The 17,380-nt window shown below is 48.5% G+C and overlaps 3 protein-coding genes and 1 long non-coding RNA gene across 9 annotated transcripts in view; 2 read left to right on the top strand and 2 right to left on the bottom strand.

The window, feature by feature from the left end:
- The window catches only part of LOC116846696, a 36,124-nt gene extending 31,802 nt beyond the window's left edge, over positions 1-4,322 (bottom strand). The window contains exon 1 of the mRNA XM_032820881.1: positions 281-4,322. Coding sequence (XP_032676772.1) covers positions 281-3,312 — 3,032 coding nt within the window. The 5' untranslated portion in view covers positions 3,313-4,322. The remainder of the gene's footprint in view (positions 1-280) is intronic.
- A 2,919-nt stretch (positions 4,323-7,241) lies between these two features.
- Positions 7,242-10,420, top strand: LOC116846676. Its single transcript, XM_032820839.1, has 2 exons — positions 7,242-7,653; positions 9,134-10,420. The coding sequence occupies exons 1-2, from the start codon at positions 7,629-7,631 to the stop codon at positions 9,973-9,975; spliced, it is 867 nt and encodes a 288-aa protein (XP_032676730.1). The 5' UTR covers positions 7,242-7,628; the 3' UTR covers positions 9,976-10,420.
- Positions 10,421-10,518: 98 nt separating this feature from the next.
- LOC116846698 lies at positions 10,519-14,588 on the bottom strand. Of its 2 annotated transcripts, none has more exons than XR_004378586.1 (5): positions 13,745-14,588; positions 13,562-13,663; positions 11,776-11,970; positions 11,410-11,633; positions 10,519-11,318 (listed from the first exon to the last, which is right to left on the bottom strand). It is a non-coding gene; the product is annotated as an uncharacterized LOC116846698 (long non-coding RNA). The 2 variants fall into 2 exon arrangements; XR_004378587.1 differs by having other exon boundaries at positions 13,594-13,663; positions 13,745-14,586.
- A 549-nt stretch (positions 14,589-15,137) lies between these two features.
- LOC116846655 overlaps positions 15,138-17,380 on the top strand; it is a 164,164-nt gene continuing 161,921 nt past the window's right edge. For 2 of the 5 annotated variants that reach the window (XM_032820782.1, XM_032820826.1), the window contains exon 1: positions 15,138-17,313. The gene's annotated coding sequence lies outside the window, so the exon portion shown is untranslated. The remainder of the gene's footprint in view (positions 17,314-17,380) is intronic. The other 3 variants (XM_032820799.1, XM_032820791.1, XM_032820808.1) reach the window with 3 other exon arrangements.

The following is a 17,380-nucleotide window of genomic DNA, read 5'->3' as shown; positions in this document are numbered from 1 at the left end:
GCCGCCGCCGCCGCCGCCGCCGCCGCCGCCGCCGCCGCCGCCGCCGCCGCCGCCGCCGCCGCCGCCGCCGCCGCCGCCGCCGCCGCCGCCGCCGCCGCCGCCGCCGCCGCCGCCGCCGCCGCCGCCGCCGCCGCCGCCGCCGCCGCCGCCGCCGCCGCCGCCGCCGCCGCCGCCGCCGCCGCCGCCGCCGCCGCCGCCGCCGCCGCCGCCGCCGCCGCCGCCGCCGCCGCCGCCGCCGCCGCCGCCGCCGCCGCCGCCGCCGCCGCCGCCTCCAACGCCTGCCGCGCTCGTCTTCTTCGCCGGCTGTATCTCGTCAGCGCTCTTCAGGCTCACCACGACCTTGGTCGGCTGCTCGATGCTCTTGACCCGGTTGATCAGATTCTTCTCGAGCTCGCGGTTGCTCAGATTCTGCTGCGTATGTTGCGTCTTCGTGGTGACCAGCGGCCGTATGATGCCGATCTGCTTCTGCGGCGGCGAGAACTCACTCTTTTGGCATCTTATCGTTCTCGCTTCGTTGTTACTCTGCGGATATGTCGACGACGACGTGGTCGTGGTCGTGGTCGTCGTTGTCGCTGACTTGATCAGGCCCAAACTGCAAATGGCGCCGATGGGTTTACTTTCCGGCACGATCGGCTTCTCCTCGACGTTCTCCTTCTTGTCATCGTCGACCTTCTCCTCCTTCTCCAGCTCGAGCCTCTCTTGCAGCTTGCTCGACGCAGTCTCGGAGGTCGTTACGACAACATTCAATGGTGCACTCGACGATGAGGCCGACTTTCCTCTGGACTCGGTTCTGCCGGCGTTCACGTGGCAGCGGCGGTCGTCATCTGGTGGCCGTTCGTCCGCGAATGTCTGTCCGTTTCGCTTCGCGCCTGGTAGATAACTCTTGTTGGTCGTGGGCTTGTCGCCGAAGTTGAACTGCATCGTCGTGCCGGCTCTGCTGATATTGTCCAGAGCGTTTTTGGAGATGCTTCTCGGCCCGTCCACAATCTCCTCCTCGCCAACGACGACGACGGCATTTTCCGTCGCGTCGTCTTTCCGTTCCACGTGAGCGGACGATGATTCCGGAAGTCGCGGTTGCTGCTGAGGATGTTCAACGCTCGTTCTCGCGGGCTCCTTCTCAGTTTGCGGGCGTGATGGCTTGGTTGGTTCCGAAGACTCTATTCTCGAGGACTCTCTCGCCCCAGGACTTGGCAGCGGTGGTTTGTGAGGCAGATTTGACGCCTGGAACCGAACCGTCGAGTCCTTGACGGGAGAAGACGGGCTCTGCAGTCTGGGTGACGGTATCCTCGGCGAGAGCACCGGTGTGACTGGCGGCGACTTGATCGTGATTTCCAAAGCGGGCGACTTGGACTTGCAGGAAGCCGCCGGCGGCGGTTCCGGACTGTTCGCCGGGGAGAACTTTAGCTTCTGATAGCTCGAGGGCTCCGGCGACGGTGAAGGCGAGTGCGACTTTTCGATCTGCTGGAACTTGCTGACCACTGACGACACCGACTGCACGATTGGTTCGGTGATGACACCGTCTATGTGGTACTCCACTTCGCCATCCTGCGTCTCGATCAGCTCCGCCGTCGGCTTGTGCGGCAGGACGATCCTCTTCGGGGAGCCGAGGAGGACGTTGGTCCCGGCGGCGGCGGCGCCGCGAGCGCTGCCGTTGACGAACGGCTTCGGCTGCACCGGCGGTTTCGGCATCACCAGCTTCTTCTGCGTCGTCTGCGCCTTGAACGTGTCGTTGATGGTCTTGAAAGTCGCGACCTTCGCGGCCACCTCACCCTTGGGTTTCAGCTTCCTCGCCGAGCCTTCGAAGATCCTCATCGTGGTCTTGACTAGATCCGGCGGCGGCCGTTCCGTCTCCGCCAACACCGGCTTGATCCTCTTCGGCTTGTTGACCGGCTTGGGTCGATCGAGGTCGCCCAGCCGGCTCTCGATCTTCACGGACGTGCGGTCCACGAGGATGATATGGTCGTTGACCGGTTCCTGGCGACCAACGCCGTTGGTCGCCGGACGGCCGGCCGATGCCGCGCGCACCGCACTCGTCGTCTCGTCCGTCGGCGCGCCGTTGTACCTCATCAGAGTCTCAACGCTGCGCGCCCGTTTCATTGAGTCGTTGCCGCGAGAAGCGTTTCGATACCTGTCGCTCTTAGGCACCGCGACGACGACGGCGCCGCCCGTCGGACCGTCCCGCTTCGCATACTTCCTCGTGGCGGCCGTCTTCTCGTGGCCGGCTGTCTCGTCGTCGTCGCGGTCGAGCAGGTCCTCGAGGCTGGCCGCGCGTCGAAACCGCTGCACCGACGCGCGGCTCTTGTTCGTCTCGCGCAAAGTGAGGTTAAGGTACTTGCTCTTGAGCTTATTGACGATCCCCGGGCCGTACTGCAACTCCTCGGAACTGTCGCTCTCCGCGTCTTCGTTGGACGAGCGATTCGCCGTCATCGCGACAGCCCGCGACTGTTCCTTCATCGTTCTGCCGCCGAGCGTCGTTTCGCCGTGAGTGTCTCTGCCGCCGCCGCCGCCGCCGCTGCCACGTCCGACGACGAGGAGCGTGGTGCGAATTTCGTCGCGCTGCGACGTCGACGCGTTCTCGCTGGCGTTGATGGCCTCGCCGCCGCCGCCGCCGCCGCCGCTCGTTCTCACTCTACCGCCGTCCGACGTCCTCGTGGTGGCCGTCGCCTCCTCGTTCTCACCCACCGGGTCGTACTCCGACGATTTGCGTTCCGACGTGTCTGCCGCGAACTTGGCCGGCGCGCCGTTCACAACATCCTCCGCGTCCGAGCAGAGCGACAAGTCCGCCTCGAGACGCATGTTGTACGCGACTGCCGACGCCAAGTCGCCGGCCGTTGCCGTCGCTACCGCGACCGTGATGGCGCCACCAGTCGGCGGCGGCCTTCTCGCGGGATACGAGGAGGGGGAGGAGGACAACAGCGCGTTACCGCTGCTGTTACTACTGCTACCAGCAGCTATGCAAACGTTCGACACGTTGTTACACTCGTTGTTCGTCGTCGTCGTCGTCGTCGTCGTCGTCGTCGTCGTCGTCGTCGTCGTCGTCATCGTCGTCGAGCGCACAGCGCGAAGCGTGCCGGCGACCGGGCAATACTCCTGCAGCGCTGTCGCGTGATGCTCGACGCCGCCGTCCGTCGCCGACGATGACGATGTTCCGATCACCGCGCTGCATAGCTTCACGCTCGCGCCGTTATTCGCGAGGACCTTGCTCTGCTGACGACGGCGTTGTATCAGGTCGCGCTTCCACTGCGGCACGTTGCTGCCGCCGTTCGTCTCGATGCCGGCGTTTGTCGGCGCGTTGCTGCCGGCGGTAGCCATGTTGGACGCGCGCTCTCACGACAGCTCTCTCTCTTTCTCTCTTTTTCCGCCTATCGTCCCTCGGAGCTTCCTGGCGACACACGAGACAACGGCGACGACGGCGACGTGCGTGCGTGCGTACGTACGCACATACGTCGACTTCTGTCCTCACGCGTTACTCCGGACGCGCGCACCGCGGCTACCTCTCACTTCATCACTCCCGTTGGCGCGATCTTCTGCCGGCGGCAACACGATCGCCGGAAAATCGATGACTGCTGACACGCCGAGCATACGGTCGAGCACGCGCGCGCACTCACGATCAGGTCCGCTCGGGAGGGAAAGAAAGAGAGAAAGAGAGAGAGAGAGAGAGAGAGAGAGAGAGAAGAGAAACGGAGACGCGGCGACGGGACAAGCACGTTCCGGCGCGTTCTCTACGCAAGGTCCCCGCTCGCTCGCTCGCTCCCCTTCGGTCTCTCCACTACCGGTGTTGCCTGTCGTCGCGCTCCTCGATCGCCATGTAGAGCCGACGCTTCGGCGACTACGCGAAAATCGATCGCTTCTCCATACCGTCGCACTCTCTCATCGGAAGTTTCACAAGAACGCGGCACGCGCGTCCACCTGCCGCGACCGCACGAAACGTTTCGCGTTCTCGACGTGAACGAGGAGGCGGCGACGGCGGCCTCTCGCGCACGGCACGGCACGATATCTCGATGGACACCGCGACGCGGCCGATGAATGCACGCGTTGCTTTACCGCGCGATGACTGGCATGTTCGTTCGCCTCCTGGAGCACGAAGCCACGGCGCGGTCTCTTTCTCTCACTCGCGTCGACGGGCGAGAGTCAACGGGCCCGCCGCTCGACGAAATCGAAAGTATCCGGGCTCACCGCTCGCTCGTTCGTTCGCTTGCTCGCCCGCGTACACAAAACCCCTCGAAGGAAAGGCGCCCGTCTCGCGCTCCCATCTGTCCCGCCACCGGAGATTGCCGTCTCCTCGCCCTCCTGCCTTCTATGCGCGCCGGTTCACCCTTCCTCGCGCGCCTTTCTCGCCGCTCTCCCGCCGTGCGCGCGCGCATTCTACCTCTCGAACGTTATGCATGAAACGTCAACGAGTGAGCGAGCGAGCGAGCGAGCGCAGCGCAGCGGCGCTCGTGTCGACCGCATGACACGCGGACAAAAAATCGAAGCTAGGCTCGCCGCTGCGTCAAGAGGGTACGACGACTTCGTTGTCCTCGTCCTTATTCTTGAAGGATTCGCGATGGCAACTGACGAGTTTTGAACCGACTCGAAATTTCAACGGTACGCCCAGCTGCTTGCGAGGGGAAAGCGAAGCATGGCCTCTCTATTTACCGCGATTCATGCCTTTCTACGGCCGCGTAACCACGTGGTGTTCTCGTCGCGGTACTACATAATTGTATTCGCCGGACGAAACAGAATCACCATCCTGGCAGACGTGATTAACGTTATTCAAATGAGCACCGTCGAAGCGAGCGTTACAAAATGGCGATATGCTCCGTTTGATAGCTGCTAAGTGGCGCTTCGCCGTCGCGACGTTCCCTTACCTCGACGTCGCTTCCGTATTCTCGCGGTTTTGCGATTGTTCGAGGGGTGTTGAGGAGCGCGTAATTATCGGTAAGAGCGGTGAAAGGTCCGTCTCGATGCGAACTCGGTAGCAGGGCGAATTATCTACGGCTGGTCGTTACATCGACGATCACTGCTCTCGCGTGATTCGGCCGTCTGCGTTTTACACCGACGAGAGAGCCTTAATCCTTGTTCTCGCTCCCATTGCGACCACGCGGGTAAACGATGGCAATCACATGAATAAGAATACGGTTACGCGCGTCCAAGCTGCGTGCACAAAAAACATTTAAACTGACGAAGCGCAGGATGTATCGGAAGTTCCGCGTCTTTCTCGAGGGAAACCAATTATCCAAGTGACGCAAGCGACACAACCCAGCGAGTTCCATTAATGCTTCAAGTGATACGCCCGGAGAAATCATCGTATTTTACCTCTTATAAGACTCAAATAAAATAAGAAACCAAATAAAATTATAATATTACTAAAACTCATGATTTCAAAATTCCTCTAACAAAATTATATATCGTTGCTTGTATATGAAACAATAATTGTTAATTCGAATATATTAATTTTAAGTAGATACTAATGTTTTTTTTTCTGTGTATAAAATTTTTTTGTGGGGAAATCTTAATTTCTCTTAAACTTAAACTATTGTATTTAACTGTTATAATTGTAAATTATTATATTTTTTTAACTTTCCATAGCAGATGAAAATTAGATATACTTCGTATATCTCTATCCTTCAAAATTTTTACTTCAAAGAAAACAGCTGTAAAAAGAAAGGAAATCTACACAAAGAGAATATTATAGTTTGTTTTCATAAAAATTCTCTTCGGTTTTACTGTGTTTTTCATAGAGCAGGAATGGATTATCAGTGAAATCTATCTTGCCAAGAAACGTTGAATTTCGTTGGAAACATAGTACATTTCAGTTTCTAAAATATAAATAGCACATACACAGAATAAAGAACATTCTTATTAATGAAAATATCTTTATCTTTGACGTGTTAATCTCAAAAATGAGCTTGCGCAACATTAAACAAAGATAAGTTGCTTGTATCAATATATTTTATATAATTTAACAAAAAAAAGAACATTTTTATTATTTAAAAATAATTCTGGTTAGTAGAAACCACAAAATATTGCATTGAGAATATAATGTTTTTAAATGTTGCAAAAAGATAGAAGATTTCATTATTATAAAAATTATCGTATTTTACCTCTTATAAGACTATTATAATATTCAAATAAAATTATAACATTACTAAAACTCACGATTTCAAAATTCCTCTAACAAAATTATACATGGTTACTTATATATGAAACAATGATTGTTAATTCGAATATATTAGCTTTAAATAGATAATAATGTTTTTTTTTGTATAAAATGAAAGAATAATAAATTACTGCAGAATATCAATCTATTCAGTCATAAAATTCTACATTATGATTTTCTAATAAAATGCTCTTTGTGTAGATATCCTTATTTAGGAGAAAAAGAGCTTGTAGAGAAAATCACGTAGTCATTTTAGATCACCCATTGCAAAGGTTAATGAAAACTGTTGTATTTTTAACAAGAGTAACTCTGTTACATTCATGCTGCGACTACACTGAGAAAAAGATATGTAAAAATTTATAAAGCTTGTTCGCAGAAATTAACTTTATTTCACAGAAACGAACTTTATATCCCACAAATATAAATTTCCAAGTATTTTCTTCTCAGTGCACGCGTCTACCGAATGCGTCGGTGCGAAAATATTTTATCTCGTACGAACAACTCGTTGGTGCGCATTCCGAGCAATATGCGGCTCACGCGGAACGAAGGTGTAAGGTTCGATTAGTTGTGTTCTGCATAAAAAGTCCAACACTCTTGCATGGGAGAATCACCGTTCATCGTAATGTTGTCGGTTGGCGTAAGTAATGACTCTCGTTCGATTGCATCATGAATTTTATGAAGTTATGATGTAACCTAGAACACAAGCGGGGAAATACTTGTATTAGACTTGCGGAACGTAAATTGGCCGAGAACGCCGGTTCGAAGGGGCCTCTGAGTTATAATTAAAAACACTGCATTACGTGTGCCCCGTAAGAGCTTGCCGAGAGCTCCGAGACAGTCACTTCCTATTCCCGCCAAAGCGTAATCCTCGCCTCGATAGATACGGCACGTCGAAGCGTATCATTCTCCTGACTTCCACTCGCACTGAACGACGACGAATGTTTAAACGATGACAACACGCGACAAAACGAGAAGCTTCTCAAGCATAAACCGCAGCTCGAACAACGTCTCGACGTCTATTAGAAAGTCTCTGTCGCCGAAGGTTCGTTCGCCTAAAAAAAAAACTAGTTCTGTCGCGACGACAAGTTTCCATTTGAAGCGCGACGGTTCCGACGGGCGGTTTGCGTAAACCGAAACGCGCCGTCGATTCTCCATGGAGTTCACCTTTGCACCTTTCCGACGACGCCGCTCGGTGTAACCGGCATTTCAAAACGCCTGGAAAATACGGCTCACCACCGATCTCAAATAAGTTCCAAACCTGTGCATACAGATCGATCAAGTCGCGCGCGAACGACTTGAAGTTGCGCCGCCGTCCGTTGGCGCAAACGGATGCGAGTCCGTGACGCGTACGGAACCAGTTTGAGGTCAGCAGCCGCAGTTTGAAACTAGTTTGTTCAGGTTTTTCGGCCCCCCGCAAGAACCGTGCGGCGTGCTAGTCGGGGCACTTCGATCAGATCGCTCAGGGAGATCACAGCGTCGACGCAACATGACCGACAGCACAGAGCAAAGAGGTAAGATAACGTCGCTGTTTACGTCGCATCGTCTCGATCGAGTCCTTCGAAGAGCTACATACGCGTCTTTTAAGCCGGCGACTCGTGATTTCGGGAGTGGACGAGCCGTGCGTTGACTACCACCGTAGGCCTGTTCTTTTTCGACCAACTCACTCGACTGGTATACGCAAGAGAAGTCAGAGTGGAACAAGATATACTTGTTTCACTCTAACCAATTGCACTAGTGTACACCAATTCAGAAAATTCTTCGAAGAAGAACAGATCTCTCACTTTGTTTGTTCTTTGTAGTTGAACTGGTTGCACCAGTTCTCTCTCTCTCTCTCTCTTTCTCTCTCTCTCTCTTTTACAACAAGTCACTGCTATATGTATATCTGTTTTTTTTATGTTCCGAAAGTATGTTGTGGTTGAGCTACAAGAGAAAGACCTAGAGTGCGTTCGAAAACGTCACCTGGGTTCGCTCTTTTTCTCTCTCTCTTTATTTCACTCTCGTATTTCTCTCATTTCAGTGTATCCTAGTGACGTTTCCAAACACACTCCTACTGTCGTGTCACTAGGTGCACCCAATTGTTCAATAAGTCCTTGGATCTGATTGGTTACACTTTCAGATCTAAAAGTACAAACCAATCAAATCCAAGAGCTCACTGAGTGCTTGTAGTATTGGATGCGGTCACCGACGCGGGAAAACTCAAATTAGTCATTAGTATCATACACGCTGAGAAAATACTTAAAAATTTACTTGTGCAATATAAAATTTATTTCTGTAAAATAAAGTTTATTTTATAAATATCGGAGAAATAAAAAAATATTTGGTGGATATTTATAACATATTAATTTAAATTTGAATTCTTCTGTTTAAATAGAATAAACAATTGCTTCTGTTAGAAGTGACAGTTTTAGGAAAATTATTTTTTTCCATTAGAAAAAATTTTCTCTCTAGATATATTTTAATACAAAATTAAATATGTTAGTGTTTATCAAATAAATATTTCTTATTTTTTAGATATTCTTTCTCTCACCCTTATAGAAATATCATACTAAGAATCATTGATAATTACTTATTATTCAGTATTTTTAATACTGAAAATAAGTAATTATCAATGATTCTTAGTATGATATTTCTATAAGGGCAGTATATGTAAAATCACGAATAATTTAATCAATTGAAATTAATTCTTAATCAGTATATAGTCAGCGTTTGATTTGATTTTTTACGCTTTCACGGTGTCCATGCATATTAGTCGAAATCAAACAAAAATGAATCCACGCGGCTCAAACCCGGAAACCAAATCTAATAGCGTTTGATTATTAATATTATTAATAATTAATTTTATCAATTGATGAAGTTCTACGTGATTTTATATATAACGAGTGATTAATTTTCATTATTGATTTTTGTCGATTACCAACTAATATTTTAATGCCTAACAATTTTAATGTCGACCTGTTCTGCTTATGAGATTGCTATGTCGCTTTTCCACAGAGATTACGATTGATGCTCACCCAGAGGTTAAAGTGGAGCCAACTCTCCGATGTTATGTCGTGGAGGAACACGAGAACAGCTTTCCGAATTTTGAGACTGCCACCACGTTACCAACATGCGTGGACGTGAATACGGTAAATTTATGGACCAGTAAGGCTACCAATTGTCTCATCAGCCAATACAAGAAGTATCGATCGATGGTCGGGCAGTCCACGCAGATCAGAAGTCTGCGGGAGATGTTTGAGATGATATCGCTGGAGATGCAGAATTACGGCTTCTACTTTACCCCACAGAAGTGCGAGAATAAGTGGCGAGTGCTGGAGCGCAAGTACAAGAACCTGGTGTATCGTGAACGGCTAAAGAAGCCTGGCAGGATGAGGCACTACGGGCAATGGGAGCACAAGCGAGCCTTGGACGAGATCTTCAATGAGAAGAAGAAGCGCGTGTACTTGGAGCAGAACGAGTCGCAACCGACGAACGGCTCGGTCAAGCATTCCTCGATCGTGCCGAAAATCGGTTGTAATCGAGACAACTGTAGACAATATGAGGATCCTTTGAAGTCGTCATTAACATCTAACACTGCGACTAACGAAAGAAACAACGAAGAGACACCAGCTCAACAGCGAACATTATTAACAATAATGTTCGAGAAATTTCTCGAGGAAATGGCAAAGAATTTTGCGCTGGCTGAAAAGAACAAGGAGAGACGGCACAGGGAGAAGATGGTCGCGAAACAGAAAGAATTGGAGTTGCAGACGAAGCTTCTGAAGCTGAAGGAGCAGAAGATGGAACTACAAAAATGCCAAGTGATCGCTGCCGCACAGAGTTTTAGTTTGAAGTGATTAAGTGTGCAGCAGACGGACACCATGGACTTTTAATTCAACGTAATATTCTTTCTTTTAAAAAAAGAAAGAAATCTTCTAAAATCTTGTGCAATCGTTTAAATATTTTCTTCAATCACATGACTGTAACTAGAAAATTACTATATTATATTAAAATACCAATACATATATTTTTTTAATTTTTAGCCCATATTCTTGAAATTTTTGCGTATTGTAATTTTCATTGCGCAGCTATTTTATGGTATGATTAAACCCGCGCAGTAAAATTTATGCAACTATTTCAAGAATAAGGGCCCTGTTCGTTATCGCAACGCGTAGCTTTAAAGGCGTACTTTGCAACTGTACCTTCAGATGGCATTGCGCTCCATAGGAAAGGCTGTTTCGTGCTTCCTACAAATACACAGAGTATAATAAACGTGATCGTCTCACACAGTTCAGACCGGCGACTGGTCTTGTCGGCAAACAGGTAATCCTTAGTCTTTTCCTTTCTCTCCTCGACATTCACCAGCAGCGTGCTGCTTTACCAGCAACTGAATAAGTCGTGTATTAAATTCAGCACTTTAAAGAAAGATTGCAGCAATGAGAGAAGTTTGTCTTAGCTATCGGAAACGAATCGGCGCAGATGAACGAATCAGTTACACAGGACTCCAATAATATCTTCTATTTTCAGCTAGGATATTTTAGTATGGGCATCGTATATCATGATTGCTGGTTTTGAGAATAATTGACATATGCAAATACAATGCCAAAATATTTTAACCGGATGGAAGAAGGCATTATCGGAATCTTGTGCAGCAAAAATGATTGATAGTCGATTCGATCGTATATTCACGATTTTTCATGAAATATTTGGGAAAACTCCTTTTCACACATGCAAATTTCTCATCACAATCTGTCACGTTCTGTGACCGCCGCGGGTTTTTATGATCGCAACTGCGATATCGCAAGTAAATTTTTTTTAAATATAAGTATTGTACGCGTAGTCGAGTTTTATTTTCGGTGTGACTTCAACTATTCGACTGAATATTTCAAAGGGGCAATTCGCGGCGCGACACGCCTTCATGTATTCGCGAGTAATGTCGCGTATGCACGCGTACATCGTTTGATTTTTCAGCGACTGCGGCACCGCCGTGACAGTTTGCGTATGTCACCGTGGATTATTTGCGCTGTGTGTTCCGCCCGAACTTCTAACGACTCAATTTATTAAGTACAGCATCAAAGGCGTCACGCCTGCGCTCGTGTTCGTTAATCCTCCACACATACACACACATAAGCAGGGATGAGCTAGTGTTATTTTGACGAGATAATAAATCTCGTCTCACCGGTAATGGATACTCGAATAGCTTGAAAAGAAAAAAAATAATTATACCAAAGGGAACAGAATTCTCAACAGTTCTCGTGAAATTAAAAATCATAATCCTTTGAAAATTTTACCTTAAAATACCTTCTCATTGTCCCGCTCTCTCTCTTTCTCTCTCCATTTTCCATTGTTCTCGGCTAATGTCGGTTTGGTTTAAAATTTTGCATAATTTCGCTGCCTCTCGATGCAATATTACGCAACTGATTGGTTTCATCCGAATTAATTTGCTTTCCGCGAAAGATCCGAGTGAATAATTCCCCCTCTGGCGCTGGACACGTCGTTAATTAACGACGCCGTACTGAAAATCGTATTACGGGTATATCAATTATTCATGTTACGTAATAGCGGCCACGCTTATAAAATCGAACGCAACTGTAATCTTTATCGCGACTTACGGATTTTCGTGTGACACAGTATAGGATAAAAATCGATTCACTTACAGACAAGTAAGAGATAAAAATGTGTAGTTGATCGAACGACGAAAATGTATTAGTCTTGAGAAAACGGAGGACAGAAAGCTGCTTCTTGTCGTGTTCGCGATGACGGAGTACTGCTCTGTCGACGGTGTCATGCCACCGGATCTCCGTTATTGGTCGGAGTTCCGTGGAGCGTGCACAGTCCTCTCGACGAACTAGCTGAAAAAAAAGAAAAAAAAAATATATGAAGCCAAGCGAACCGAGAACAATTGACGCGGGGCAGTAACGTCGAGAGAGTATTCGATGGAAAAAAGGGTTTATCACGTAGGCCGGCAAAACGTGTGAACAAAAATCGCGACATAATTATGAACTAATCAGATTTTCTTGCATAACAGCGATTTAGAGCTTCTGATTCCTTGCTGTCTTGACTTGTGACGTAAGAAGCGAGAAAATGCATACTAAAAATTCTTGCAAAATATATAGAAATGAAAAAACGTATCCATAAAATGACACTCAATCGAGCAGATGTGTAAAACAGCCCAAACACTTTCCTTTTGTCTTAACAATCAATAAATAACTGCAATGTTAACGTGTCAAAATCATGAGAGTCATAGGTTGCATGTCACGTTAATTTTACGGTAATTTATTGATTGTTGTAGCAAGAGGAATTTTTTTTACAGTAGACTATTTTACATATGTGTCACATCGATTGCAAGTGCCATTTTATGGATGTATCTCTTTGTTTTGATGCAAATCGTGTATTTGCAAGATCGTGTATTTTCCCGCCTCCGACGAGAGTCCCTCGACGAGGAACCTTAATGACGGTACAAGTGCGATTCGTGTATCTATTACATTCGAATAATCGTGGATTCTACTAACGGTACATACATCTGTTTATTTGTGTGTTTATCAACGATACGGGATCGATAATAACAGCGAATACGGTAATCGGCACAGTCGGTCACTCGTTGTCGATGGATAATCACGGTTTCATGAATAATATGCAGTGGTTTTCGAATAATCCGTTTCACGAAACTCAGCTCTTAATATATAATGGAATATTGGTCCACGATAAATTATACACGAATCTCTCTACTGACGAATTGAAATTAATTATGTTAATCAGAGATTTCAAGTAACGCGCGATTATTCCCGGTTGCGAATTACACAAAGCGTAACGTTACAGTTAGCGCGAATAATTTTCGCTGGAGCTACGTTTCTCCCGGCTAATCGTGAAATCTTCGCCGCGATCCGCTCGCACAGTCAGCTGCTGGATAATCTTGCCGAATGTTATTTAACACACGAGCGACGCTGCACTCTGCGATTTTGTTCGTGAGATGAATCTCCCTGCGACTGGAGAACGTGCCTTTTCTCGTTCACGATCCGTAGAAACGCGCCTGGCTTTTGGAGCGCGCTATCGTCCCGCATTAGCGTATTTTATCGCTCGTCTTGCGAGACTCGTCGACGGTGAAAAATGCCGGAGCCTTTTCGGATCCACCGGGCTCCCCGTGCCTGCAGAAATGAAGAAAAATAAAGAAAGAGAATAAAGTCACGCTTGCACGGATCCTCGTATAAGCGTCAAAACATCGCGCTTGTTCGGGCTAAGTTCGCGACATGCGCGACTGAGCGAGTGCACACGCATACGTGACATCCAACGACGACGACGACGACGACGACGACGACGACAAAGGGTACGTAGAATTTTATAAAGCGTCACGAGTGCTTTTCGTGAAAAAATCGGTGGAACCGGTTACACCCGCTCACCTCACGCTCTCGCGCACACGCGCGGCCGCGTACACAGCCTACTTACGTGTTTACGCGAGAACACGCGCAGGTACGTACGTATGTAACATTCAATTTCGACACTGCACCCAGCTGTAATCGCTTCGGCCGACGTTAACATATCATGTTCCTAAAACAATTAGATTCAAGTTAGTAGTTAACATATTGTGTTCCTAAAAACAATTAGATACAAATTAAATTCGATTTTTACATAGAGAGAATATTATATGGGTTTCTTTTTTTCCTTCAAATATGAATTCTTCATAATTTTACTGTGTTTCTAGTAGTCCAGGAAAACTGACTGTCAATAAGGTCTATCTTGCTAAGGAATATAGCAAGTTTTGCTGGAAACATAACGAATGTTTTAATTAGCACATAATTTTGTTCCTTGAATATATGTAGTATATGTGAAATGAAAGGATAAAGGATTGTCACAGAATGTCGATTTATTTCTCTGTTACAAAGTTCTACAGTAATTTTCTCTATAAAATTTGCTCTGTATGCAAAGGTTTTCTGCTCATTAAGCAATTCATAAACGATATGTTTATTTACTTTTTTATGTGAAATATATGTCTATATGGTGAGTGACCTTTTACGTTTTAAAATATCTCTGTTGTTTTTTATATCATAGGAAAATATATGAGGAATAAATTGTGTGGTCGGAAGAAATAAATATTGTGATCAAAGGCAGCCCTTCCAACTGCATAATTTATCCCATGCGTGTTCTCTTTAGATATAAAAAGCAACAGAGATATTTTAAAATCTAACGTAAGGTGATTCACCTTGCATAAATATAAATTTCATATAAAAGATAAGTAAACATATTGCTTATACATAGACAACACATTCCTTACACAATTTCCTCTAATATATAAAAACAAATTTTTTAAAATCTACTGATCCAGCTTGTACATCAACATTTTGTGCGCCAATTGTACGCACTCTTTAACGTATACTTATTATTGCTATTAAAGCACAATTTATTCAACGTTCTGCGACAGATTCCTTCAAGCGCAGATCAATATAAGTACAATTCGCTGAGGCTAAGGTCAAGGTTCAATCTTACGCATTGTATGAAAGGTTGGAAGTCGTACAAGCAACTCTAATTGAAATGTTATGGTGCAGCGGTGTATATGAGGAGTAATTGGAAAGCAACACCGATCCGATGAGAGAGATCCATTTTTTCGAGTAATTTCTTCAGAACTCATTCTGGAGCAACAAACAGAAGAGTTCGAAGAGTGAGGTTATAAAAACGAGGCTTATTCTCACCAAATGGCCGTTTCTACCAGCTTTGATTAACTTAACTAGTTAACCGACTTGGCTATTCCAACGGAATTGACCAGTCGCATCTGTCATTTCGACTAACGAGAAATACGATAGTTCAATTTCGTTGGAGTTATCAGCTGGTTAAGTTAACTGAAGTTGGTAGAAACGGGCACAAGCGCGACATCACGACGGAGCGCGTTCGCCCTATTTAATCCGTCGCGTCCGGGAATTTTCTCGTTATCCGCTCCATCCTGTCTCAGCTTCGAGTGGAAGCTACGGGGCGCCGGATCGCGCGTTTACGAGCGTGAGTGTGGCGAGCAATGGTGCGGAGGTGGTCGGCCGTCCAGTCGAGCCGCGACCATCGAGCGGTGAGTACGCTCCGTATCGTTCCGCGCACCGCGACGTCGACGAAAAGTCAGAGGGAGCTAGAAAGAGAAAGAGCGGGGGAAAGAGAGAGAGAGAGAGACAGAGAGGACCCAAGCGCAACAGTCGCGCGTTCTCGCTCGACATGTGAGCGTGTGTATCCTTCTCCGGCTCGGGAAACGGGAACACACCGTCGAGAGCGGCGACGCGAAACACGCAAAGCATCGGCTACCTGCGTCCACCTACCTACCCGCACGTGTCGTCCAGCAGGATAAAGCAGGTGACCGGGGGGCATCCCGTGCACAAGTGCCACACACATACGCACACACACACACACACATACGCGCGCAGTACATACGTGTATTACGTGTTACGTTACGTGAGACTCTGATATCGCGAGTAGTACACAAACATTCGCGGCGACGCGATTTGTTTACACAGCGCAGTGGCGCCGCATTACCTCGACCCCACATCCCCTTCCTTCCGCGCTTTCTCTGCCTGGGCGGGAAGAGCCGAGTTCGAGACGCAAACGCGGCCACGGTAACGACGCGGCGGTATAGACAGTAAGCGAGTGACCTCAGCAGTTGAGCTTTCTGTGCGCGAATCTCTCGTGACGAGAACAGGCGGAATGAAAAACAAATCGTACGTGTCTCGCGGTGTCAAAAGTTAACCCCGTTGTAAAAGGAGCCCTCGGCGCCACCTGTGTCGCGCGCAGGGGGAACGATACTGTTGTCTACGCGACGACGGTATCCGTCGATACGTAGCTCGCGCCGGCCGGGAAACGAGCGAAAGCCGCGAAAGTTCACGGTGCGGGAGCCGTTCGTTGAGAAAATCGCGCACGCCGACCAGTCGTCGCAGTCCTCTGTTTCTTTCTTTCTTCCCACCGAAATTACATGCAGCACGCGTCCCGGACCGCGCGTCACGGCACGTTACGACCCCCGCTGCTGGGCCCCCGTCTAAGTAACAGTACTTCCTCGCTGGAATAAGCCTCTTTCCGTAGAACGGGACCCACCGCACTCTCCTCTGCGCGCGTGCGCGCGCGCTCTCTCGCGGCGCGGCGTTGTGCGGCGAGCCGGCCGGCCGTCCGTCCATACGTCCGTCTGTCTCGTTCGCGCTCGCGCTCGCGCTCGTCGCACCGTCCCGTTCTATCGCTCCTCGAGAAGTAGTCTGGCCGGTCGTGGACACGGGGGAGCCTCGTGAAACCAGTCTCCGTGTACGTACGTACATACGTTCGTTCGTTCGCTCGCGCCCGGACTCCTCTCTCGGGAGAAGAGGAGGAGCAGGCCGTGGTACCTCACGGCGTAAACCGGCATCTTCCGCACCTGCTCCGACTTACGAGGATTTTCGGCAGGAGCAAGAATCGAGCCGCCGGGACGCCCTGGAGGATCTCGCCATCGACCGACGGCGCAATCGATCGGTTCCGATCGTCGTTGCGTGACGACGAAGGTGATCAACCGGTTCGCAGGTGTGCGCGGCGGTAACACGTAAGTCGCGCCTTTAGACGCCGCGTTGTTTGCACCCGCCGCCATATTTGGAGCCTCTCATTATCTCAAGCGCGTCCGCGGGAATTTGAAAATTCGCGGCAGATGTCAGTCCGATCGCCAGCACGGTGTCCGGTGTACCGACTCGTATTTCGACGAGCGAGCGCAGTCGTGCCACTTGAGAGAGATCGAAGTCAATTCCGTTGAGTTTTCGTGGATGAAAGCAACGGTCGCGCTTTGTTTACGCGACGCAGAGCGCGCGATGCCCGCGCCCCGCCGACCTCGAGCGCGCGCCAGTCAGAATCGAGCGAGCCGCGCGACCGTAAACACTGGTGGAGATGCGTCGCGAGTGACGAGTGCGAACGCGATTCCGCGCTACACAGTGCTCGCCATGCCGATTCGCGGACGATAGTGCGAGAACGCGAAAGCCGTGGGTGCTCGAAAAAGTGCACGACGTGGCCGATCGTATCCGCTCACGATCGTAGGAGCATCCATCCCGATCTCGCGGGAGGATTCAGTGACGAACGGTATAGATAACGGGCGCTTTACAAATAGAGCTTAATCTCACGCAAGGTGCGTGCGCGCTCTCACGTTTATACGCGAGAATTCGGCCAGATCGCGCAAGCAACGAGTTCGCTGAGGGTGCGAGCAAAGTATCGGACGAAGTGAAGTGAGAAAGAGACATATATATATATATATATATATATATATATATATATATATATATATATATATAT

Source organism: Odontomachus brunneus, unplaced genomic scaffold, assembly GCF_010583005.1.
Source record: "Odontomachus brunneus isolate Ranch 3 - 2012 unplaced genomic scaffold, Obru_v1 Obru_scaffold_004, whole genome shotgun sequence".
NCBI lineage: Eukaryota > Metazoa > Arthropoda > Insecta > Hymenoptera > Formicidae > Odontomachus > Odontomachus brunneus.
The sequence above is the reverse complement of the archived record's forward strand: the minus strand, read 5'-3'. Positions and strand labels throughout refer to the sequence as shown.